This window comes from Phaseolus vulgaris, chromosome 10 (assembly GCF_051622355.1).
Source record: "Phaseolus vulgaris cultivar YP4 chromosome 10, ASM5162235v1, whole genome shotgun sequence".
Classification (NCBI taxonomy): domain Eukaryota; kingdom Viridiplantae; phylum Streptophyta; class Magnoliopsida; order Fabales; family Fabaceae; genus Phaseolus; species Phaseolus vulgaris.
In genome coordinates this window covers 6,288,457-6,309,910 of record NC_143507.1, presented here as the reverse complement: position 1 = coordinate 6,309,910, position 21,454 = coordinate 6,288,457, and the positions used below count along the sequence as shown (strand labels likewise).

General features: G+C 33.5%; 3 protein-coding genes across 7 annotated transcripts; 2 read left to right on the top strand and 1 right to left on the bottom strand.

Annotated features, from left to right (window-relative positions):
- The first annotated feature begins 950 nt into the window (after window positions 1-950).
- On the top strand, window positions 951-11,360 carry CHIP (carboxyl terminus of HSC70-interacting protein). Of its 2 annotated transcripts, none has more exons than XM_090296292.1 (8): window positions 951-1,401; window positions 1,485-1,552; window positions 1,687-1,750; window positions 4,907-4,978; window positions 10,179-10,312; window positions 10,502-10,655; window positions 10,754-10,864; window positions 10,949-11,360. In XM_090296292.1, the coding sequence occupies exons 1-8, from the start codon at window positions 1,294-1,296 to the stop codon at window positions 11,072-11,074; spliced, it is 837 nt and encodes a 278-aa protein (XP_090152418.1). In that variant the 5' UTR covers window positions 951-1,293; the 3' UTR covers window positions 11,075-11,360. The 2 variants fall into 2 exon arrangements, with proteins under 2 accessions (XP_090152418.1, XP_090152419.1); XM_090296293.1 differs by having other exon boundaries at window positions 953-1,401; window positions 1,687-1,744.
- A 1,468-nt stretch (window positions 11,361-12,828) lies between these two features.
- Window positions 12,829-14,749, bottom strand: LOC137819606 (disease resistance protein RPV1). Its single transcript, XM_068623504.2, has 2 exons — window positions 14,117-14,749; window positions 12,829-14,013 (listed from the first exon to the last, which is right to left on the bottom strand). Exons 1-2 carry the CDS (start codon window positions 14,608-14,610, stop codon window positions 13,362-13,364), a joined length of 1,146 nt encoding a protein of 381 aa, XP_068479605.2. The 5' UTR covers window positions 14,611-14,749; the 3' UTR covers window positions 12,829-13,361.
- An 804-nt stretch (window positions 14,750-15,553) lies between these two features.
- On the top strand, window positions 15,554-19,569 carry LOC137818320 (disease resistance protein Roq1). 4 transcript variants are annotated; one of them, XR_016516222.1, is made up of 6 exons: window positions 15,554-16,214; window positions 16,306-17,389; window positions 17,473-17,736; window positions 17,847-18,057; window positions 18,347-18,572; window positions 18,982-19,569. XR_016516222.1 is itself a non-coding variant. In XM_090296286.1 (5 exons), exons 1-5 carry the CDS (start codon window positions 15,649-15,651, stop codon window positions 18,996-18,998), a joined length of 2,142 nt encoding a protein of 713 aa, XP_090152412.1. In that variant the 5' UTR covers window positions 15,640-15,648; the 3' UTR covers window positions 18,999-19,569. The 4 variants fall into 4 exon arrangements, 3 of the variants coding, with proteins under 3 accessions (XP_090152412.1, XP_068477765.2, XP_090152413.1); XM_090296286.1 differs by lacking the exon at window positions 18,347-18,572 and having other exon boundaries at window positions 15,640-16,214; XM_068621664.2 differs by having other exon boundaries at window positions 15,640-16,214; window positions 17,847-18,572.
- The last annotated feature ends 1,885 nt before the right edge of the window (window positions 19,570-21,454 follow it).

Genomic DNA, 21,454 nt, shown 5'->3' with positions numbered 1-21,454 from the left:
TTTGAGTACTTCTTAAAAGATTAAGGTGTTAACTTAACAATTTATGTTTGAGTTCAAATGTCACACATTATAATATTTCCTTATAAACCCCACCAATCAAGTTTTGTATATTCTAAATCCCCATTTAAATCCTAGACTTCGATTCTTATACAATCCTCATGGAGAATATAAGGTAATTGATGTAGTGGGAAAACCCAAAACATGGTTAGAAATGTTTTCACCCAATTTCTTTTTAATTTATCCACTTAGTTATAATTAATGATATCACTATCTGCACAATAAAAATATAAGAAATAGTAATAAAATTAAATAAAATTTTAATATTTTAATGAACAAATATTTAATATCTAACAAAATAAAATAAATATGAACAATAATTTAATGAATCAAATAATGTATAAAGAAATTAATGTAAATAAAGTTTTATATAAAACATTGACCACCACCCATTTTTATTAAAAAGGTATTAGATCTCTCTTTAAAGGTGTTAAAAATAAAAAAGGGCAGACTCGCCTATAGCATGCCTAGTTGCCAGGTTAGACGAGTTAGACCAATACGAGTTAACAAATTCAAAAAGTTAACCTAGCCATCTAAATGGTAACGGATTGCTGAACTTGGATCGTGATCGTTTTGACATCCCTACTAAAGATCACCATCAAAAAATAAAAAAACATGATGATAAGATCCTCAAAATCAATGACTAAAAATCATTACAACTTAAAAGACTGATGTAATATTCTTAAAACCGAGAACAAGCTTATAACATTATAAGATTTGTGATGAGATTACAAAATAATTTGTTTATAATGTATAAACACCCAATATTTTACTTATAATTTTGATAAATTTTAACTATTAATAATAAAGTAACTTTAAGATATTATTATTATTATTATAATATATTTTCAGAAGCTATAAGTTTTATATTTTGACAGGAGGACCAATGTGAGGTTCTCTTCTGTATCCAATAGCCCAATCAGACCAAACCTTACAATTATTATTCCTTTGACAATGAAACGCTAGTGAGTCAACAGCGACAACTTCCTCGACACGTTGTTGTTCGCGTTACCTCGTTCCTCTTCCTTGGGTTTTCTTTCTCTTGCTTCTCCTTCTTCGTTCCCTGGAAAATTCTCGAACATTTTCCCTTCTCTCTCCATAACTCACAATCCATAAACACAAACACAACCATTTTTATTTATTATCTAATTTATATTTTCACGCATTAAACACCCTATTTGTATGCATCCATTTGCGAGTAATAGAATTTTCTAGAAAGATAGAAAAGTGAGCGAAATGGGGCCAAACGCTGCGGCGGCGAAACAAGCGGAGAAGCTTCGTATTAACGGCAATACTTACTTCAAGAAAGACCGTTTTGGTGCTGCCATCGATGCTTACACCGAGGTATTCTTCTTCTTCTTCTCCGGTTATCTTTAACGGGAATTTGAGTAATTGATAAAAAATCACCTTTTTTGTTTGGTTTGAAGGCGATTACGCTGTGCCCTAATGTTCCGATTTATTGGACGAATCGCGCGCTGTGCCATCTCAAGCGCAAGTATGTGTGACCTTTTCATTTCGCGCCTGTTTGTGGTTTTTTTAATTTAATTTGATGCGTGTAATTTTTCGGAAATTTAGAGATTGCAATGCTATTTAGGATGGTCTTTGTTAATGTGTTTGGTTTGGTTGTAGTGACTGGGAGAGAGTAGAGGAAGATTCTCGGAAGGCAATTCAGTTGGACAGCAATTCAGTTAAGGTTTTTGTTGCTGATTTTCCTTGTGATTTTGTAGTTCCTTTTTTCGTGCACGTGTTGGTTAATTATTTAGCTTACGTGGTTTTAGTGTAGGTTCATTTGATGATTTAAGTGTGTTGGTGATTCTTAGAAGTCTAGAGATATGACTAAAACGGAGTATATTCAAGTGATTGCAAATGTCATCTTACAAAAGACTGTTATGTTGGGTTGAGTTAGGAGTAGATTCCCACTTTATGTATGATGACCTATTCTAGTGAAGTTTGTTGGACCTATTGTGTCATTTCTTATAGGTTGTTATTAGACCACTTACAAATATCTAATTCTACACTTAAAATGTTGGCATGTTTGCATGGGGGGTGGGTTGAAGACCTGACATTAATCAAAGATAGAGCTAAGATAGAGTCATAATTGAGTGGATACCTCACCTTATAGGATTGAGTTAGGTCCCCTAAACCCACTTTTTAAGAAAGAATGTGGAATTTCCTTTAGAATTGAGTGGGCTACATTTCATTATGTCTTGGTTTTGAGATAGATGCATTTGTGCTTAGTGGTTTGTGGCTTGCAAACTTTATGTTCGTCATTGAGCCTTCAACTGTGAATTACCAAGCCTAGATACTCAAAAGATGAAAAATATAGCTGGATGCATTGATAGTAATACATGTGTGATAGTATTTTCCAATTTTTTTGAACCTCCAGTGATAGATGCATCTGGACTATGACTTTGATGATTTGATTGCCTTCTCCTGTGTCCTTAAAGGTATAGTTAATGACAGAAATTATCCTTAAAAGAAAATGGAAAAGATTGGTTCAAATTTGATATCAATATGGACCTGATTATTTTTCATTTTTTTAAAACTTTTATTGATCGATGCATCTGGGATATGATTTTGGTAGTTTTCTTAATTTGAATGCCTTTCCTTTTCTATTCTTAAAGTATTGTAAATGGTAGACAATCATACAGAGTTCAGGCTTCTTTTAAATAAATGTGTATGCACTTCGTGATCCATGGCTTACAAAACTTCATGATGGCCATGGATTCTTGAAATATAAACTATAAAGCCTAGATACTAAAAATATGGCAAAGACCGGTGATGGATGCTTATTTTATGCCAATATATGATAGTGTTTTTCTTCTCTATTTATTTATTATTGTTGAACTTTTATTGATCCATGCATTTGGGATATGGCTTTGATAACTTGAATGCCTTTTCATCTGTATTCCTTACACAGTTATAGTAATTGGTAGACACCTATATAGAGAAAGCTAGATAATTTGGGATTTTGGTTATGATTCCATTTTTTATAAAAATTGTGATCATTATCCACTGATATACATATTTATGTTTGAATGAAAAATTTTCAATGTCCAATGTCTCTGTACAAATATTGTGCATTTATATAAAATATGTTTATTTAATTTATGGTAATGTTTTTAGGCTGTATCATATATTGTATTTGTAAGAATTTTCTGAATCCTTGTATACACGTTGAATTGTACCTGTGTCATATTAACTAATGAGGTATTAAATATTGGAGCTTCATAAAATGTGAAGTAGTTCTATGTGAAAACATTGATAGCACAACTTTAGTGTTTTTATATTACATTGCTAACTGAGGAGGTATATTCATATCACACATATACTTTTATTTCAATTTTTCCTTGCTATTGCTTAGTGGCTGTTATGAATGTAGCCTATAAAGTGACAGATGCTGCAGTGAGGGCTGTAAAAAAGGGCTGCCAAATGCTGCAATGAACAGAAAAAAAAGGGACAGGCTGATGGTGCTACATGCTGCAATTAAGCAGCAGGAAAGTGTCACAAATTAATGAAAGTGCCAAATATTGCAATGAAGGCAACAATAAAAGGGGTACACAAAACAGGAACGAGGCAGCTGCAAAACAAATAAGTGGCTATTTTGAAAGAGAAATCCAATATCAAGGAGGGTCAAAACGAAGGAGCAAGAGCAAAACAGTAGCAATTGTTAACAAACAAAATAGGATCAGCATTTTATGACATGAGAAGAGGAAATTCAAGTAAAACTCCACATTTAGGGAGATATGGGGCAAGTCACAGTGGATGGTTTTACTTTGATACCATGTCTAAAGAAAGATTTGGAAGAAAGGAATACATCTGAATTGTATTCTTAACTTGTATTTTCTGAGAGACTATAAAGTATTTATAGTCTTCATCTCACCTAATTAAGGAAATAGGAGAGGATAGATACTGCATACATATGAAATAAAATCTGCCTATTCTATGAAATGAGAACCAGCCATTTATGGGAATAAATCTTCAGCCTAGATCTAGAAATAGAAATAGATTAATTTTCTTGGTTACATTTCAACATAAACCATCATTTTCAATCTTAAATAGTGGTGTGGAGTGGCCAACACTATAATTGCTGTAGCAGGATGACTGCTATAGTGAATACTGTATGGTACTAATAAAATAGTTTATCTTACCCAAATATAAATGCTGAAAAAAAAATCCCAAAATGGAGGACATATCCATAATCAATAATCACAATAGGCAATAATGCTAAAATCTTTGAAATTTAAGTTTTAATTGGATGATGTCGTGAGCTCATGATTGAAGAGGACATAGAAGATGACTAATGAAGTTGGAAAGCAAGACAAAATTAGAACACTGCACGAAGATAGAAAAGATGTTGAGCACTTACAACAGATAGAGGACTTGGAACCAAAAACGGATGAGAAACTGAGCTAGAGGAAGGGCATGGACATTTCTTCCAAATTCTACTCTAAAGAAAGACATTTGTGGGAACTGTCATTTTTGGCTGGGGGAATGGGCTAGCTAGTATTCAACTGTTCCCGTCATATATCAGAGCCTAGCATGTATCAGAACCTCGGACTAATGTGTTTGATTAATGGAGTGTGCATATATATGAGTGTATGTGCATGCGTGGTGTACCATCTGGACTAACTTTGGAATAAGTATGCAATTCTGGGATATTTACTTTGTAATGGTTTGCAGTAGAGCTGTATGCAATTCTGTAAAACCATTTTCTTGGTGGAAGTTGTTGGTGGCTATATTATATATCTGTTATTTGTTGCCTGTTGATCATTTACTTTTTCATTCTTAATCTGTGTTTGTTGATTGTCTTGTTTCCCTCTGAATTTTCTTTTTCTATAAATTTCAGGCCCACTATATGTTGGGGCTCGCATTGCTTCAGAGAAAAGAATCTGCCAAGGGAATAAAAGAATTGGAGAAGGTTTGTCGACATTAAACACCTTTTCGGTGTGTTTCTTGCACATTTGTTAGTTTGTTATATTATATCTGTTGCAAGAAATCATTTAATTTTTAATTGCTTGTCAAGGTAGTTAAACTCGAGATCTATTCAGACTCGGAAAGGAGATACAAAATTGTGGAATCGTAATGAGTGTAAGATTCCATAAGATATATAAAATTCATATATATGCATATATATAGCATAACATAATGAGAGAAGAAAACCCTTGTAACACACCAAATGTTAATTAAGCTTAAATTTATAATCATAGATTAATAAGTATGTGAAAGTCAATGACTAAACCCCGTACAAAACTAAGAAGTCATAAATAACAAACAATGCAATGTAAAATACTACAGTATGTGATTACTCCTAGTACAAAACACAACTTTGAACGCCTAAACTAGACCACTAAAATATATCATCCCAATTAAAATCATAATCCCTCAAAAGATCCTCATTTTGTCCATAGAAAGAGAACCAATGAACCGCTCAAACAAAGCAGCAAAAGCAGAGGAACCACCCAGAGAGTCGTAAAGCCTCAGTCCTGGCTGAGAAGAGATCTGGTTCAGTGGCTCATGCAACGCTTTCAGGGCTTGGTTGAGAGAGGACACAAATTTTGTGCTGGAGGTTGAAGAAGATGCACTAATGTCAGGTTACCGAAGGTGATCTCCTCTATTTTAGTGTGGGGGGTTACAGAAAAGTTGGGTTTAGGGCTTGGTTTTTTATGGACTTAGTTTTACAAAAACCTAAAACGAAGAAAAGAGAAAGAAACTTGATCCACTGCTGAATGTTGACACATAAAAGAACACAAACTCGGGAAACTCTGAAAGCAGTGATTCTGAGCATGCACAAACTTGCTAAGGCATGGTAAAAACGTGATACTACAAGTTGGAACACAATTTTGACTACCATGTTGATTGTTAGTAAAATCATGCGGTTGAAGTGTTAAACTTGTAGAATTTCTTGTTGCTTACTGTGTTTGTGACGAGTGAATTTAAGAAGTTCATACACTTGAGAAATGTTCCATCACAATCCAATGATAAATAATAAAATTAATGAAATCTTTTATTAATCTAAAATTCTAAATTACATATTATGATTTACCTTAAGATTCTTCATGGTTTATTTATTGACTTGAATAAGTTTCAGGTCCCCAATATATGATGATTTTGTTAGTACCCAATTTTTTTTCTTTCAAATTGAGTATATGATAAAACTAAATATTTTTGGTTAAGTCACTTTTGTTACGTGTGTTATTTCTACTACCCACATGTCTTTCAAGTTGAAACACGTGTCACATAATCTGAAGTGTTGAGAAATCATATGCATTAAGTCCTTTTTGTCACCGATACTAACAGAAGATATGTCACCTTATGATAGAAAACATATTGGTTATCTTAAAAAACAAGTTGAGGGATCAAAAGAAAAATCTAAAAGTATTCCAGGGATAGGTTAAAAGTGTCACCATAATAGAAGGGTGAAATACAAATGAATGTCTTTTTTCAGGGACTTAAACCAAGATTTAATAATTTATTAGGTACCTAATTTTAAAAAAAATATTGAATACTAAATCGGTTGTATATTGTGGGATTGAAACTTTTTTAAGCCGAATTTATTCTACAAATTATGACTTGAATCATTTTACTAGGTGTCCTTTTGAGTCATGTTTAGTTTAGGTTAGGTTTTCTCAAAACAATATTGCTTATACTTTCATTCTTCATAACTGTTACATGTCCTTCATTTAGCTCATGGTGACATCTATAACAATCAACTGTGATATAAAAGTGGTCATTGGGTTTGTTGGAGATTAGTGGCACCGACTAGTCAAAATATCATCTATCACCCTGGGGACTATGATATTGTTAAGTTTTAAGATTTAAACTTTTGGGGTGATTCACGAAGAATATAATATATACAAATTTAAGTCACAAAATGCGCATTTAACATGGTTCAAACTTTTATTGTTGTTTAACTTGTGAATAAATGTGAGAAAAGAAACGTCAGATCTCTCTCTTAGAAGTCTCTTAGATCTCTCTTCATATTCACAACACATTTATATAATTGTGTATCTTGCAACAAAAGTACAAAAAGGGAGAAAAAAAACAAAATAAAGTCCACCTGTAGGACTTGGATCCAAAGATAATGTAAACTATTCCAACGTTCCCCATCAAGCTAGGGTATATAGATTATATTATATGTACCAAACTTGGAACATATAGAATAAACCCAAGGTCATCTTAAGAGTTTCTTCAAAATACCTACTTGTTGATTATTGGTGCTATCAAACTATTAAGTGCAAACTTTTTTGGACAATAACTTTTCTCAAATAAAATGACAAGTAATTTTTGTTTTTGGTTCTTTCACGAAACATAGGGTTGGAAGTAATGCTAGCTGCTTGATTATCACAATACATTGTCATTTGCTGAATTTCACAATTTCAGCACTTTGAGGAATTGTTTTATCCACACAAGTTCATAAGTGAGTGGTGCCATTGTCCTATATTTAGTTTCAGCACTTGGATTTTTTTTTTCTTTTCCAAGAAATGATATTCCTTCAATAAAAATACAATATCTAGTAATGGAGATTCTGTCTCTAGTAGACCCTGCCTAGAGATTTAGGTATTTCTTGAATCTTGTGATAGTAGACCTTATCTTGGAACCTTTTAAAGGTATTTGAGGATTCAAATTACAACATTCCAATGATTAATATGAGGAGTCTATATACCCTGACTAACCACACCCGCTATGAAAGACAAGTTAGGTCTAGTAATATGAGATTGCAACTCGTCTTCTATATTCCTTTGTGTTTGAGAAAGCTTCACCATGTTTCACTATCTATTTATGATTTGGATCCATAAGACTATCCATGGGTCGTCTACAGTCAATCATGTGTGTTTCTTATAGAATATCTAAAGCATATTCTTTTTGAGAATTTACAATACCCTATTTTGATTGAGCCACTTCAGTGCCCAAAAAGTATTTGAGACATCTTAGATCCTTGGTTTGAAAGTGATTTCATAAAAGTTATTTTATTTGAGAGATTTTGGTAGTATTATTCCATGTAATGACTATGTCATGAACATAAACAATTAAGTATACATATTTTTCAGGAGAGTATGATAGTAAAAATTCGAATGATTTGTTGTGGTTCAACTCAAAGATTTGAATATTGTGGTTAAATTTTCTAAACTGTGTGTGGAGATTGCTTGTGATCGTAGAGAGACCGACACAATTTTCTAACCAACCAAACACTCCTTGAGGTAAAATCTCAGATAGTTTGCTCCATGTAAGTTTCCTCCTGTAGGTAACCATGAAGAAACAAAATTCTTAATATCCAATTAATGGAGTGATTAATGGTGAATAACTGCCATGGCAAGAAAGAGTCGGACAATATTCATTTTTACCATAGGAGAAGTATCCCCATAATGTAGAATATATATTTGAGTGTATCTTTTAGCCATCAATCTAGCTTTAAGCTGCATTTGGATTAAATGATGAAAAGTGAGGGAGTGGAAGATGAAAGAAATGAAGGAAAGAGGGTGGAAAGTGAAGATGGTTGGACTGGGTGAAAGAGAGTGAAATGAGTGGAAAGTGTGATACTTTTATTTGTTATTAATATTTTGTTCATGGTAGTTGAATCGAGATACAAAATATGTATTAAGAGAGCTTATATTTTGAATTGTGAATTATTTTTTATCATTAATAGTAAGATTCATAAGCATTAAAAAAATGTAACTTATACTTAAATATGTAAGACATATAAACATGCAAAGATACAATTAATAACAAAAGAACCACAAGACATATAAACATGCAAAGATACAATTAATAACAAAAGAACCACATATTGCTGTATAAGATTCCTATAATCATGGCTTTATAATTCTGCATTATAGCCATCCAAAAAATAAGTGTTGTTGCTGCTCCTATTTGTAGGAAGACATTCACAATAGTCTCAAGTAATATTAGGCTCCCTTTTTATATAGATAACTGACTCAGCAGCAGTAGCACATGTAAAGCAAGGGAAGGGACCGTCTAAAAGGAGCAACATCAATGCACCAAGACGTGTTGTTGAAGAGTAGAAAGGGTTACATGCTCACTTCAGATATTCCACTATTCCGCTCACTTTGTGCTAATGGTCGGAGGAAAGCACAAACGACCATTACACATCTATTTTCACTTAGTTTGTGCTAAAAAAGAAAGCAAATTTGGACTTTTTATCAAACTAGGTCACATGACCCGACCTAGTTCGGGGTGAAACCTTAATGCAATTTCATCATGATTCAAGTCATGATTCAAATAAGAATCGTGGTTTCATAGTGGTTCGGAAGAAAAACGATTGTTTTGACGATTCGCATCGTGGGGGAAAAGAATTGTATGATTCGTATTACTCGGAGAAAAGGATGGTGGCCAATGATGGCAAAAGGCTGTGGATAGTTTTTCTCGTCGGAGATATGCTTTGATAATAGATATGTGAGGAAAGATACTTAAGGGATCTCTCTTCATATTCAAACACACACATATATGCATATATATATTTGTGTATATCGTGTAACATAAATATACGAAGAACAAGGAACAAAATAAAGTCCATCGGGCTCTAGATGTCAAATAGGTATAAAAGGCCGTGGACAGTTTTTCTCATAGGAGATGTGCTTTGATACTAACTTGATAATAGATATGTAAGGATAGATACTTGAGGGATCTCTCTTCATATTCAAACAAAGACACACATATGTGTGTGTATGTATATATATATATATATATATATACACATGTATATTTGTGTATATCTGGTAACATAAGTATACAGATAGAAAGTAACAAAATAAAGTGACAAAAGGACAGCTTTTACAGTTACTTCGAAGATATTATAAACTATTCGATTGGTATAGAAGTAGAAAAGCAAAAGAAAAATAGAAACTAATCTACCTCACTGAAATTTTCACTTTATTGAAAATGACTAATATGACAGATTGTCTAAATATCGGCTTACCTACGGAGCTGAAAATGGACATGGTGCTCCTACCTTTTGAATTTGATATCACAGCTAATTAATATAACTTTCTTAATTATCTACTCTATGCTGTGCTCTTCTGAGATACAAACAGTCATTTTACCCGTTTTCTTTTTCATTTCAAATACCTGATGATTCTGTTTTGTTTGTGATCATAATTAAGGCTTTGGATCTCGGGAGGGGTGCCAATCCCAAGGGCTATATGGTAGAAGAAATATGGCAAGAGCTTGCAAAGGCAAAATACCATGAGTGGGAGCGATTATCGTCCAAACGATCATGGGAATTGCAGAGTTTGAAGTATGTTTTTCTGGTGATTGTCGGGCCTATTATCTGAGGGTCGTTTTGCAGTGTTTGCAGTTTTGTTGTCTCTGAATATATTTTTTATTACTAAATGCACACTGATTTTAGTTTGCCTATAACATTCATTAGTGATTATTACTTAGTGTTCATGTCAAGTGTTGTCATAAGATGTGTTAAATGTCTCAGAGAAGCTTGCGAGTCTGCTCTGAAGGAAAAACATTTTCTCGAATTCTCCCAAAGGGAAGGATTTGTAGATGATCCCACTACTGCCCATTCGGAACAATTAGAGGCTTTAGAAGTAGTCTTCAATATAGCTGCAGAAGCCGATACACCTACTGAGGTGTGTCCATGTCTCTTTTTTTCTTTGTCTTCATCAAATCTTCTTTTTGGAAATTGCCATGTTTATTAATCACACAGCATGGCTTGTTGAGTCTACAGGTGCCAGATTATTTATGTTGTAGAATCACACTCGACATTTTTCATGATCCTGTAATCACCCCAAGTGGGCTTACATATGAAAGAGCAGTGATTCTTGAACACCTTCAGAAGGTAACCTGATTTTCTCATTTCTTCTTATTGAATGTTTTCCTATTCAATGAAGCCTGTGTACAATCCTTCAACTTTCTTATACAGGTGGGTAAATTCGACCCTATCACGCGGGAACCACTTGATCAATCACAGTTAGTGCCAAACTTGGCCATTAAGGAAGCAGTTCAGGCATTCTTGGACAAACATGGTTGGGCTTACAAGGTAGACTAACGGAATATTAGGTCACAAATTAACTTTATATGGTAGTTTTATCTGCTCAGCAATGCAGCAGCAGGATGTTGAATTCTGCAATTGTTGCCGAAGTTGTTTGTTTTAATTTTTTGCTGTTTCATGGCGTCCTGACTCTTGAACACCCATCAAAGTGTATATATGTGGTTGATGCCATGTATTGTGTAAATATAGTAGTATGCATATCAATGTTTGCTGAGACTACTTTTTTTAGTCTGTCTTGTCAAAATATTGAACCTATCCTTTAAACAATCATAGTCTTTTCTGAGATAGTACTGTGCAATCTCACGATCACCAAGGACAAGAAATTACTCACAGTCACTTGGTTTATTCAAATCGATAAATATTAATTAGTAATGTTTGTTTCATGTAGATATGAATATGTATATATTTAGTTATCAAAATAAAATGGTGTTAGTCGTCTGTTTTTTGATTTAACCTTTTGTTATCTTTTCATATTCATAAATAACTTGTTGGTGTCATTCTTCTCCTGTCATGCACCAAAATCACTTTATTGTATTTGTCCTTCATTTGCATTATAGTTCTTTAGGTCTTTTGTATATTTCCATCTTTGCACGTTTTTTTATTTTATTTTAGGGTTTTTTTACAACAGCTATTTCATTCTAGGCAAATTCTTACCCTCAATCTTTTTGAACCTGCACCTTACATATTTTTTAATTTCCAAAAAGGCCCTTCATTCTGGAAATGAAGATCCAGAATTGGAAAAAAATATATTTTGGGAAACTAGATCCGAAATAGATTGTGTTGTGGAAATTAAAATCTTAAATAAAATTCAAAAATCAAATTTCTATTGTGGAAAAGCAATTTTGGAATGAAAAAAACATATTCGGGAAAAGGATTCACAATGTATTTTTATCCGTACCTCCTTTTTATTTAAGGATATTTTTGTTATTTCATGAAAATTGGGTGCAGGTTAAAGTTCAATTTTGATAAGGTGCAGAATTTGATAAGTTCAAATTTGATAAGGTGCAGTGCAGGAAGTAAAGGCCTTCCTTCTAATTGAAAGAAGAATATCATTATACATAAGTTTCATTTTCTTCTCTCCAAAACCTAAAATGTAACTAAACTGTATGGCTTGTGTAACTTCTTTTTTTTTTAAGCTGAATAGGTTCACTCAAAAATAGAAAATAATTATATTTCATCTAATATTTAATTTCTATAATTTAATTATATGTACTACGATAATTTAGTTCTTATAATGTAGTCAAGATAAATTAATGTCATAGACTAAAGTATTTTTAATGAATTTAAATTGTTGTGGTCAACATTTCTTAATTTTTATTTTTTATAATTTAGTTATAGGAAAACGTATGTAATTTTTTTTTATAGTTCTAATATTTTTATAATTAAGTTTCTATAATTTAAAAAAAATAAATTTAACTTTTAAAGATTGAAATAATATAGTACCTATAATTTTAAACAATTTAGAGATTTATTCTTAGAGACTAAATTATAATTTTAAATAATTTAACATATTTAGTCTTACGTATTAAAATGATTTAGTTCAATCATTTTAAGCAATTTTAAACTTTAAGAAAAAGTTAAAAGTCTAATTTTTTTATAATCAACTATGAAATATTCATGCATTGTCTGATTAAAATAATTAATTATATATTCAATTTTAATAACAAAATGAATGTATAGAGCACGTGACATATGATTGAACACTTACAAAAGGAAGATACACTAATGCAATGAAATAAAAAAATCTGACACAAAATGAAAAACAGTGGATATGAAATTATATGTTCATTACTTCAGAGATATTATTTCACCACAATGAATAGTCTTCAAAGAAAATCACTAGTACTTGAAGGCATTTTTACACTAATCTCATGCAAATAAGACTAGTTAGTTGTATCTAGAGACTTGATTATTGCATAGATAGGATGTTTGGGGAATTCGGCTGGGCTCGCCTCTTTCACATGTCAACAGTTACAGAAAAATTAAAAAAAAAAGTACTAGACGATCCAAAATAGTAATTCTTCAAACGATCAGAAATCACTAGAAAATCTAGCAGAACTTCAACTTAGATTTTATCTGAATCAATCTTCATAATATTCTTTTCCATGTCATGTAAACTGTTTAAACTTATTTTAATTTCTCTTGAACTTCATCAATGGGAATATTTTTTAGTTTTGACGATATATTTTCCCAGTCTTCCATTGTCCTATCTCATAAAGGAACCAAGGACCTTAAGAGCTAGTGGTAGTCCTCCGCAATAAGCAACTATGTTTTTTCTGCAAGTTCATTCAAGCCTTTTCTTGGTTTTGCTTCCCCATAAGGCATGCCAATTAAAAGGCTTACGGGGCTCTTTTTTCTTCATAACATCATCCATTTTATAAACATAATCAACTTTGAGTCGGTTCAGTAAACGAATATCTCTAGCTGTAATGATTATCACAGTTCCTTGACCGAACCATTCACGCCTCTCGCAGAGATTTTCTAATAGGCCAAACTCTCTCACTTTATCAACTTGATCAAGCACAATCAGCCACTTTCTTCGATAAAGTTCATCCTGGATTATAGTTCTCATCGCAACGCTTATCTTCTTGTAGTTGGGATTTAGGAGGTAGGATTTTAGGAGATCAAAAGGAACATTTTCTTGCAAATCACAGTCGTATTCTTGATCACAAACTTGTCTAAGATTTATAAAACTCTTACCGATGAATGAACGATAAATTCGATTATAGATGGCTTTGGCTATGGTAGTTTTACCTGATCCTCCCATTCCCCATATTCCTATCATACAGACTCTGGTGGAATGATTTTCAATACATCCAATCACCTTTTCCACGTGCCACTCTAATCCAACAGGAAATTGGGTAATAGACAAGTCTTTATAGTCCAGCAATGTCTGAACGCGGCTAACAATTCGCTCAACAAGTTCAGCATCATGCCTTGAAGATGAAGGGTAATGTATTACGAAAAATAAATCACAACCTTAGCATATGCTTCATTCAGTCTCAAACAGATGAAAGTACGAAGAATTCAGTTGTTTACCTGAAATCTCTGACATCCAAACCACTCATACCTACAGGTCTGGTGAGTTCATAGCTCCGCCTGGACAATGGAAATTTCAGTCGTTCTCCTGAATACCTTTTGTGTGCAGCTTCTTCCAACGCTTTTCGTACGTCCAATAGGTCAATCTCGTAAAATACGGGCACAACTATTTGTCCAAAAATTTCGTTGCATCCAATGATTTTTTCAAGCTGAAGAAGACAGCAGGTAGATTCAGTGTATGATTTGGAGAAAACGATTATTGCAATCTTAGAGGCTGCTATTTCTCGCATGTGTTCTTCCAGCTCCATTCCCTCCTGCAGATTCCCCTCCTTGATGAAAGTTTTGACTTGAGCTTGTAAAAGGGCAGAATGGAGATGAGAAACCAACTTTCTACCGATGTCTTCTCCCCAGAAGTTGATGAACACATCGTATCTGAACTGGGGTTCTGAGTTTAAGAAGGATGATGATGAAGAAGAAGAAGAGGCGAACTCCATCAAAGGAATTGAAGTCAACTCTTCAAAAGCAATGATGTTAAGATGTTCAAATTACAATTGTTTATGGAAGTATCATCTCTTCTAAGAAGATAAGAAGACATCGGATGTGATAGTTGTCATTTGTGGTTACATAGAAACATAAGACTGCGACATTGATCAAAAAAGACGGCTAAAAAAACCATTTTAAAGTTAAAATAGTCGTCGTTTTTAAGTTTTTTTTTTAGTAGAGTGTTACATAAAACTATTTTTGAAATAAGAAATCTAGAAAAAAAAAAACTATTTTTAACCTAATTTTTTTATTTTTAAATTAATTAATTTGAAATTCATAAAATGTATAGTGAAAAATATGTTTCAAAAATATTTTAAATAAAGTAAGTGGAAATCATTTTTAAAAAGGGTAAAATAATATTTTCCAAATATGATGAGGTGCAGGGAAACAATTGTTGGGGTGCAGCCCTTAAATTAAAATTAACATGAATAAAAAAAATAGTACCTCTATGACCATTGTACCAACAACAGAGGCTTTCCCTTGCCAAAGTTTTTATTGTATATCTAAAGCTGAGCTTACTTAGATTATCCAAGGCAACTTTTTCATTAGATATCAAGTCAGTCAAAACGTGCAACAATTTATTTTGAATGCCAATAAGAGCAACTTGTTTATTAATAACAAATCTCATAAAGGATTAAAAACAAGAAGGATTAAAAAACTAAGCAAATGTGAAGGCCAAGAGTATGAAGAAAAGTTTAGGTAGTTTGGTGAGTTGTTCCACTGTGTAGTGTAAGAGAAAGAGAGAGATAGTGACTCTGATTCACTCGCCAAACCATCTGCACAACATAATTCATTATACAGATCGCTCTTTCCTCATTTCTCCCTTAACGGACAAATATACCCCTCCCCTCTCCATTTCATTTATATAATTCATTCATATTAAAATAATAATCTACATCTATATTATTTTTCTAAAGTAAAATGGGTGCTGCAATTCACGAGTTTCCACGACTATAAAAAATAAATGAATTAGTCTTGGGCTACTTTGAATGGTTTTGTGTCTTTTTTTGACTGTGTTGCATTATTGCTTTCTCTTCTTCTATCAGTTGATGACGTCATCAATTCCTCCCATGGAATTCGCTTCTTCATCATCCAAACTCCCACGGATGTACGATGTGCTCATCAACTTCAATGGAGAAGACATCCAAAGGAAATTTGTTTCTCATCTCGATTCTGCCCTCTCTGCTGTTGGCCTCACCACCTTCCTTCACCACCCCAATGCACTCAACCCAACGCACATCCAACAACCTATTCTCAATCTCTGTCGTGTAGCAATTGTTGTTTTCACCACAACCTATTCTCAATCTGCTTGGTGTCTTCATCAGCTTCAACAAATCATCAAATGGCACCAAACTTATTACCGACATGTTCTGCCCGTTTATTACGAAATTGAGCCATCTGATGTACGTCTTCAGAAGGGTGATTTTGGTGAAGCCTTCAAAGCAACTGCACAGGAAACATTCTCACGACAACAACTGGAGCATGGCATTTCCAGATGGAGCCACGCACTCACCAAAGCTGCAAATTTCTTTGGATGGGATGAGAACAATCACAGGTAAATCAATCACTTACTCAATCATATTTTAAGCTTGTAATTCAATTTTATTAGTACATGACTTCTTCTATGATTGCTATTGAACTTGAAGGAGTGATGCAGAACTAGTGGATAAAATTGTTAAGATCGTTCTTAATTTACCACTCTTGTCTACAACTAAATTTCCAGTTGGATTACAATCCCGTGTGAAAGATGTGATTCTAACCATAAAAAGTAAATCCACCCAAGTTTTTACTATAGCGATATGTGGAATGGAAGGATCGGGTAGAACCACTCTTGCCAAAGCCATCTACAATCAAATTCATGGTACATTCACGGAGAAAAGTTTCATTGAAGATATTGCACAAGTTAGTCAAACAAGAGGGTATGTTCCTTTACAAGAACAATTTCTTTCAGATGTAGTAAAAACAAAGGTGGAGATAAGTGACGTTGAGATGGGAAAAAGTATGATTTGGGAAAGACTATATGGGAAAAGGGTGCTTCTTGTACTTGACGATTTGAATGACTATGGCCAATTAGGCCTCTGGGGAACTAGTTCATGGTTCGGTGAAGGAACTGTAATAATCATTACAATGAGAGAAGAAGACCTACCGAGTATGCATGAAGTTGATTCTGCTTTTCGTATTAATCCAATGAACGCAAACGAGTCCCTCGAGCTTCTTAGTTGGCACGCATTTAGAGAACCAAAACCAAAAAAAGAATACCGTGTACTTGCAAAAAGAGTAGTTGCTTATTGTGGAGCACTACCTCTAGCTCTCGAAGTCATTGGAACTTATTTATACAAAAGGACGAAAGATGAATGGAATAGAGTATTGATAAGATTAGACAATATTCCCCAGCATGAAGTTCCACAGATATTGAAAATAAGCTTCGACGGTTTAGCTAATCAAATAGAAAAAGATTTATTTCTTGATGTATGTTGTGTCTTTGTTGGTAAAAGCAGAGCCTATGTTACCAAGATCCTAAATGGCTGTGGAGTAGACCCTGATAGTGGAATAAGAGTTCTCATAAAGCGTAACCTCATCAAAGTTAAAGAAAACAACAAATTTGGAATGCATCATTTGCTACGAGAAATGGGAAGTGAAATTATTAGTGAAATTTCAAGAGAGGAATCTAGGAAGAACAGTCGACTGTGGTTTGATGAGGATTTACAACATGTACTGTCAGAGAACACTGTAAGAATATTCTTAATCTATGCTTTTGAAACTTCTTTTGGAAGTGGTTGATTTCTCATGTGCAATACAAATGTTTTTCTTAGCTCTTTTCATCACCGGGTACAAAAGTCATTCAGAGATTGTATAACGGAAGAGATTTCTTCGAACGTTATCCTTTAGAGGTAAGAGACCCATCAAGACTGCTGAAATTCGCTGAAGATTACGAATTCCATCCTAAGAAACTGAGATGGATCAGTCTGCAAAGGTTTTCTTCAAAATACCTACCTAACGACTTTTATCTGCATGATGCAATAGCGATTGATTTAAAACACAGTCTTCTTCGATTCCTTTGGAAAGAAACCCCCAAGGTTTTTATTACGTGTCATTTTCTTTTAAAACTCAGCTTAAAATAGAAATAGTATTTGTTTCCACTTATAACTATTTAATTTTTTCATTTTCTTTTCTAATATTCTTGAAGGTTTTGGCGTGTCTAAAAGTCCTGAATCTTAGTCACTCGAAGTACTTGACAAAAACCCCTGACTTTTCGAGACTACCAAGTCTTGAACAGCTCATTCTCAAAGATTGTCCTAGATTGCGCCAAGTACACCAATCTATTGGATGTCTCTGCAATCTTATACTGCTAAATTTGAAGGACTGTACAAGTCTAAGCACTCTCCCCAGTGAGATATGTAAGTTGAAATCTTTGAAAACTCTCATTATATCTGGTTGTTCGAAAATTGACCTATTGGAAAAAGATATAGTGCAAATGGAATCCTTGAGAACTCTAATTTCTGAAAATACAGATGTGAAACAAGTGCCTTTTTCAATTGTAAGCTCAAAAAGCTTTGCATATTTATTCCTACCTGGATTTGAGGGATTATCACATAATTTTTTTCCTTCTGTGATTCGGTCTCTGATGTCGCCAACAATGAATCCCTTATCTTATATTCATTCCTTCATGGATATGGTGGATAATAGTTGGGATGATATTTCACCATTGCTTAGCAACCTTGCAAATCTTCGAAGTGTTTTGGTGCAATGTGACGCCAAGTTTGAACTATATGAGCAAGTAAAAACTATATTGGTCGAATATGATGCAAATATTACAGAATCAGGAATTTCAAAGGATAAGTTCAAGGCTTCTCTGACTGGCGTTGGAAGATACAAAGAATTCTTCAATACTGTCAGCGATAGCATACCTAAGGTTCTTCTCTAGCTTTCCCTTTGTTTATTACCTTCATCATCATTTTAGTTATTATTTCTGAGAACATAAAATAATCCTAATGAAGTATCTAGTAGAAACTACACTACTGAACTTTTAGCACCCTTCTCTTCTATAGCCCCACGACTTCATCAAAAAGTATTTTAGTTGAATAATCAAATAACCAAGTGATTATACTTATCCTAAGTACATGCAAATTGATTTCCAGTTACTTGTTTACTTCATGGTTTTTTTATTCCCAATGATCGTATAAATATAAACTAAGAGAGACAAAAATAGAAATGCAAAATGATGGTGATATATACACAACAAAACTATAAACCAAATTTGTTTCAATCATGTATAACATTTTTCCTTCACTAAACATGCCCTTGTTTGTCCCATGATGCAGGTATTTGCAAGCAGTGAGTCATGTGATGTTTCTCTCCCAGGTGACAACGATCCTTATTGGTTGGCCCATATGGGTGATGGACATTCTGTTTATTTCACTGTGCCTCAAGATCGTGTGGTGAAGGGAATGGCTTTGTGTGTGGTTTATTTATCAACCTCCGAAATCATTGAACCTGAACTTACTACTGTCTTAATTGTTAATTACACGAAGTGCACATGCCAAATACACAACCATGGCACAGTAATTTCCTTTAATGATGAAGATTGGCCTGACATAATGTCAAATTTAGGATCAGGAGATAAAGTGGAGATTTTTGTGACTTTTGGTGATGGATTGGTGGTCAAGAACACAGCTGTCTATTTGATATGTGGTGAATCAAATGAGTTAGAAAAGGAGGCTGTGCCAAAGAAAAAATCGCTCCTTAAATTCATAAAGAGAACTCTAATGTGAGTTCTAGTAAGTCATTTATATTTGAGAACTTTGAGTTATGGAATTAATCCTTGTGTCCTTCATTGCAATTTATTTTTTCTGATCTGTCCTTGTTTTTCTTTGAGTATTGCTCATACTTAAGAGATTCATATTTATTTTACCCTGTTTCTCACTCCTCACATTGTTTACTTGAACAGCTGATAGCACTTGATCCACCATGTTGATAGCACTTGATCCACCAACACCAATCCTGCTACAATGTTCATACCTTCACTGCTACAATGTAGTAGGCACGTACATGCATCAAACCACCCCTCTCAACCATAAACTGTATAACTTACCATAATTCTTCTTTCCTTCATAATCCAATAAACCATTTCCCATTATATTTCACAACACATTAATAACATATCCGTAATAGTCAAACAACTCTTCACTTCTCATCGTCCTCCCACGCATAATGCCAATATTACTCACTATAATTATTCTACATCTTTCCAAATTTATCTTTGTAGCAAACTTATTTTCCAAAACCCTCCATGTTGTGGTATATGTTGAAGATAGTGCCTTAATCGTCTAAAAATTCTCGTACATGGACATGCCTTCCCCCACTACTTCGCCCTTTAAGATTTTGTATGCTGATTTAACCGTATAATTTGATGTATCTCATTCCTTCCATAGCCACTTATCATCTTTTTCCATGTTTAAACTTGTGTCTTCCAAAACTTGTGCGAGTTGATGCGCTTGGTTATTTTCCCACTCAAATAAATTTTTTCTCCATTATAACTTCTATAACCAATTGTTATTATTCCACCCCCTAACCTGATACAACTTAAAATCTCTGTTTGTTTGTACTTCGAGAAAATAATCTTGGGAACTTATTTTTTAGTTCTTCATTATTTGCCCATTTATCTTCCCAAAAACTAATCTTCATCCCATTTCCTACCTCCCAAGTTATAATATCATCAAATTTACTTTCCCATGAAGCCCATGCTATTTTCCTACCTTCCAAACCTCAATCCCATAAATTTTTTTTCTGCAATTTCACTATCTCCTTCGTCACCATTATTGGCATTCTATATAAAGATAAATGAAACAGAGGGAGAGATGAAAGCACCGATTTAATTAAGCATATCCTACCTGCCGTAGATACAAATTTACCATTCCATCAACCTAATCTATTCCTCATTCTTTCCACCACATCCTCTAGAATTTATCTCTTGTGGCACCCCCAACTAACATTCCCAGATATTTAAATGGTGTTTTCATTACATCACAATTAAGAATTTCCGCAAAACATTGAATCAGATTGTGATTAACTCCCACCCCTCCAATTTTAATCTTTAGAAAATTTACCTTAAAGCCAAATGCTAATTAAAATTAGTTTTGGATTACCTTTATAATAAACACACTTTAAGTATTAACTTTATAGAAAAATAATGTATTATCCGCGTATTGTAGCATATTCACCTTAACCAAATTATCCCAAATCGCCATACTTTTTATCATATTTTTCTCAGTTGCTTTTTCTTACAACCCCTACTAATCCTTTTACCACTATAAGTAACAAGAAATTTTCTAAAGGGTTTCCTTATCTTAGCCCCTTCTGTGGTTTAAATTCCTAAGTTGGAACTCTCATTCACTAATACTGACACCGAAGATGATTCTAAACATGCTTTTACCCAGACTATCCATCTTTCACAAAAACATAACCTTCCTAACATATAGTAGATGAAATCCCATCTTACTGACTCATAAGCCTTCTCTTAATTCACTTAAAAAAATATGTAACTATTTTTTTTCTCTTCATTCCTCTAGAACTTCATTGGCCACAAGCACACTATCCATTAACCCCTTACATTCTAAGAGCGTTGGCTGCCTAAGATCAATAACTTTATGTGACTATGTTCTTCTTGATCTCTTCCCAACAAATTTTATAAAGCCAAAATTAAAGTTGTCACAACGTTTATCTTTGTAATACTTCCTACCAACATTTCATCTTCTCTAGAAATAGTTTTAAAATTTGTATTATCTAACCTGACTT

Excerpts from the sequence above, each read along its gene's own strand:
- CHIP (XM_090296292.1), top strand. The coding sequence starts at position 1,294 with ATGGGGCCAAACGCTGCGGCGGCGAAACAAGCGGAGAAGCTTCGTATT. Across the intron at positions 1,553-1,686 it reads CTGTGCCATCTCAAGCGCAA|TGACTGGGAGAGAGTAGAGG; the intron begins GTATGTGTGACC and ends GTTTGGTTGTAG. Across the intron at positions 10,313-10,501 it reads TGGGAATTGCAGAGTTTGAA|AGAAGCTTGCGAGTCTGCTC; the intron begins GTATGTTTTTCT and ends TAAATGTCTCAG.
- LOC137818320 (XM_068621664.2), top strand. The coding sequence starts at position 15,649 with ATGGTTTTGTGTCTTTTTTTGACTGTGTTGCATTATTGCTTTCTCTTC. Across the intron at positions 16,215-16,305 it reads TGGGATGAGAACAATCACAG|GAGTGATGCAGAACTAGTGG; the intron begins GTAAATCAATCA and ends TTGAACTTGAAG. Across the intron at positions 18,573-18,981 it reads TCAGCGATAGCATACCTAAG|GTATTTGCAAGCAGTGAGTC; the intron begins GTTCTTCTCTAG and ends CCCATGATGCAG.
- LOC137819606 (XM_068623504.2), bottom strand. The coding sequence starts at position 14,610 with ATGGAGTTCGCCTCTTCTTCTTCTTCATCATCATCCTTCTTAAACTCA. Across the intron at positions 14,014-14,116 it reads TTGGATGTCAGAGATTTCAG|GCATGATGCTGAACTTGTTG; the intron begins GTAAACAACTGA and ends TTCATCTTCAAG.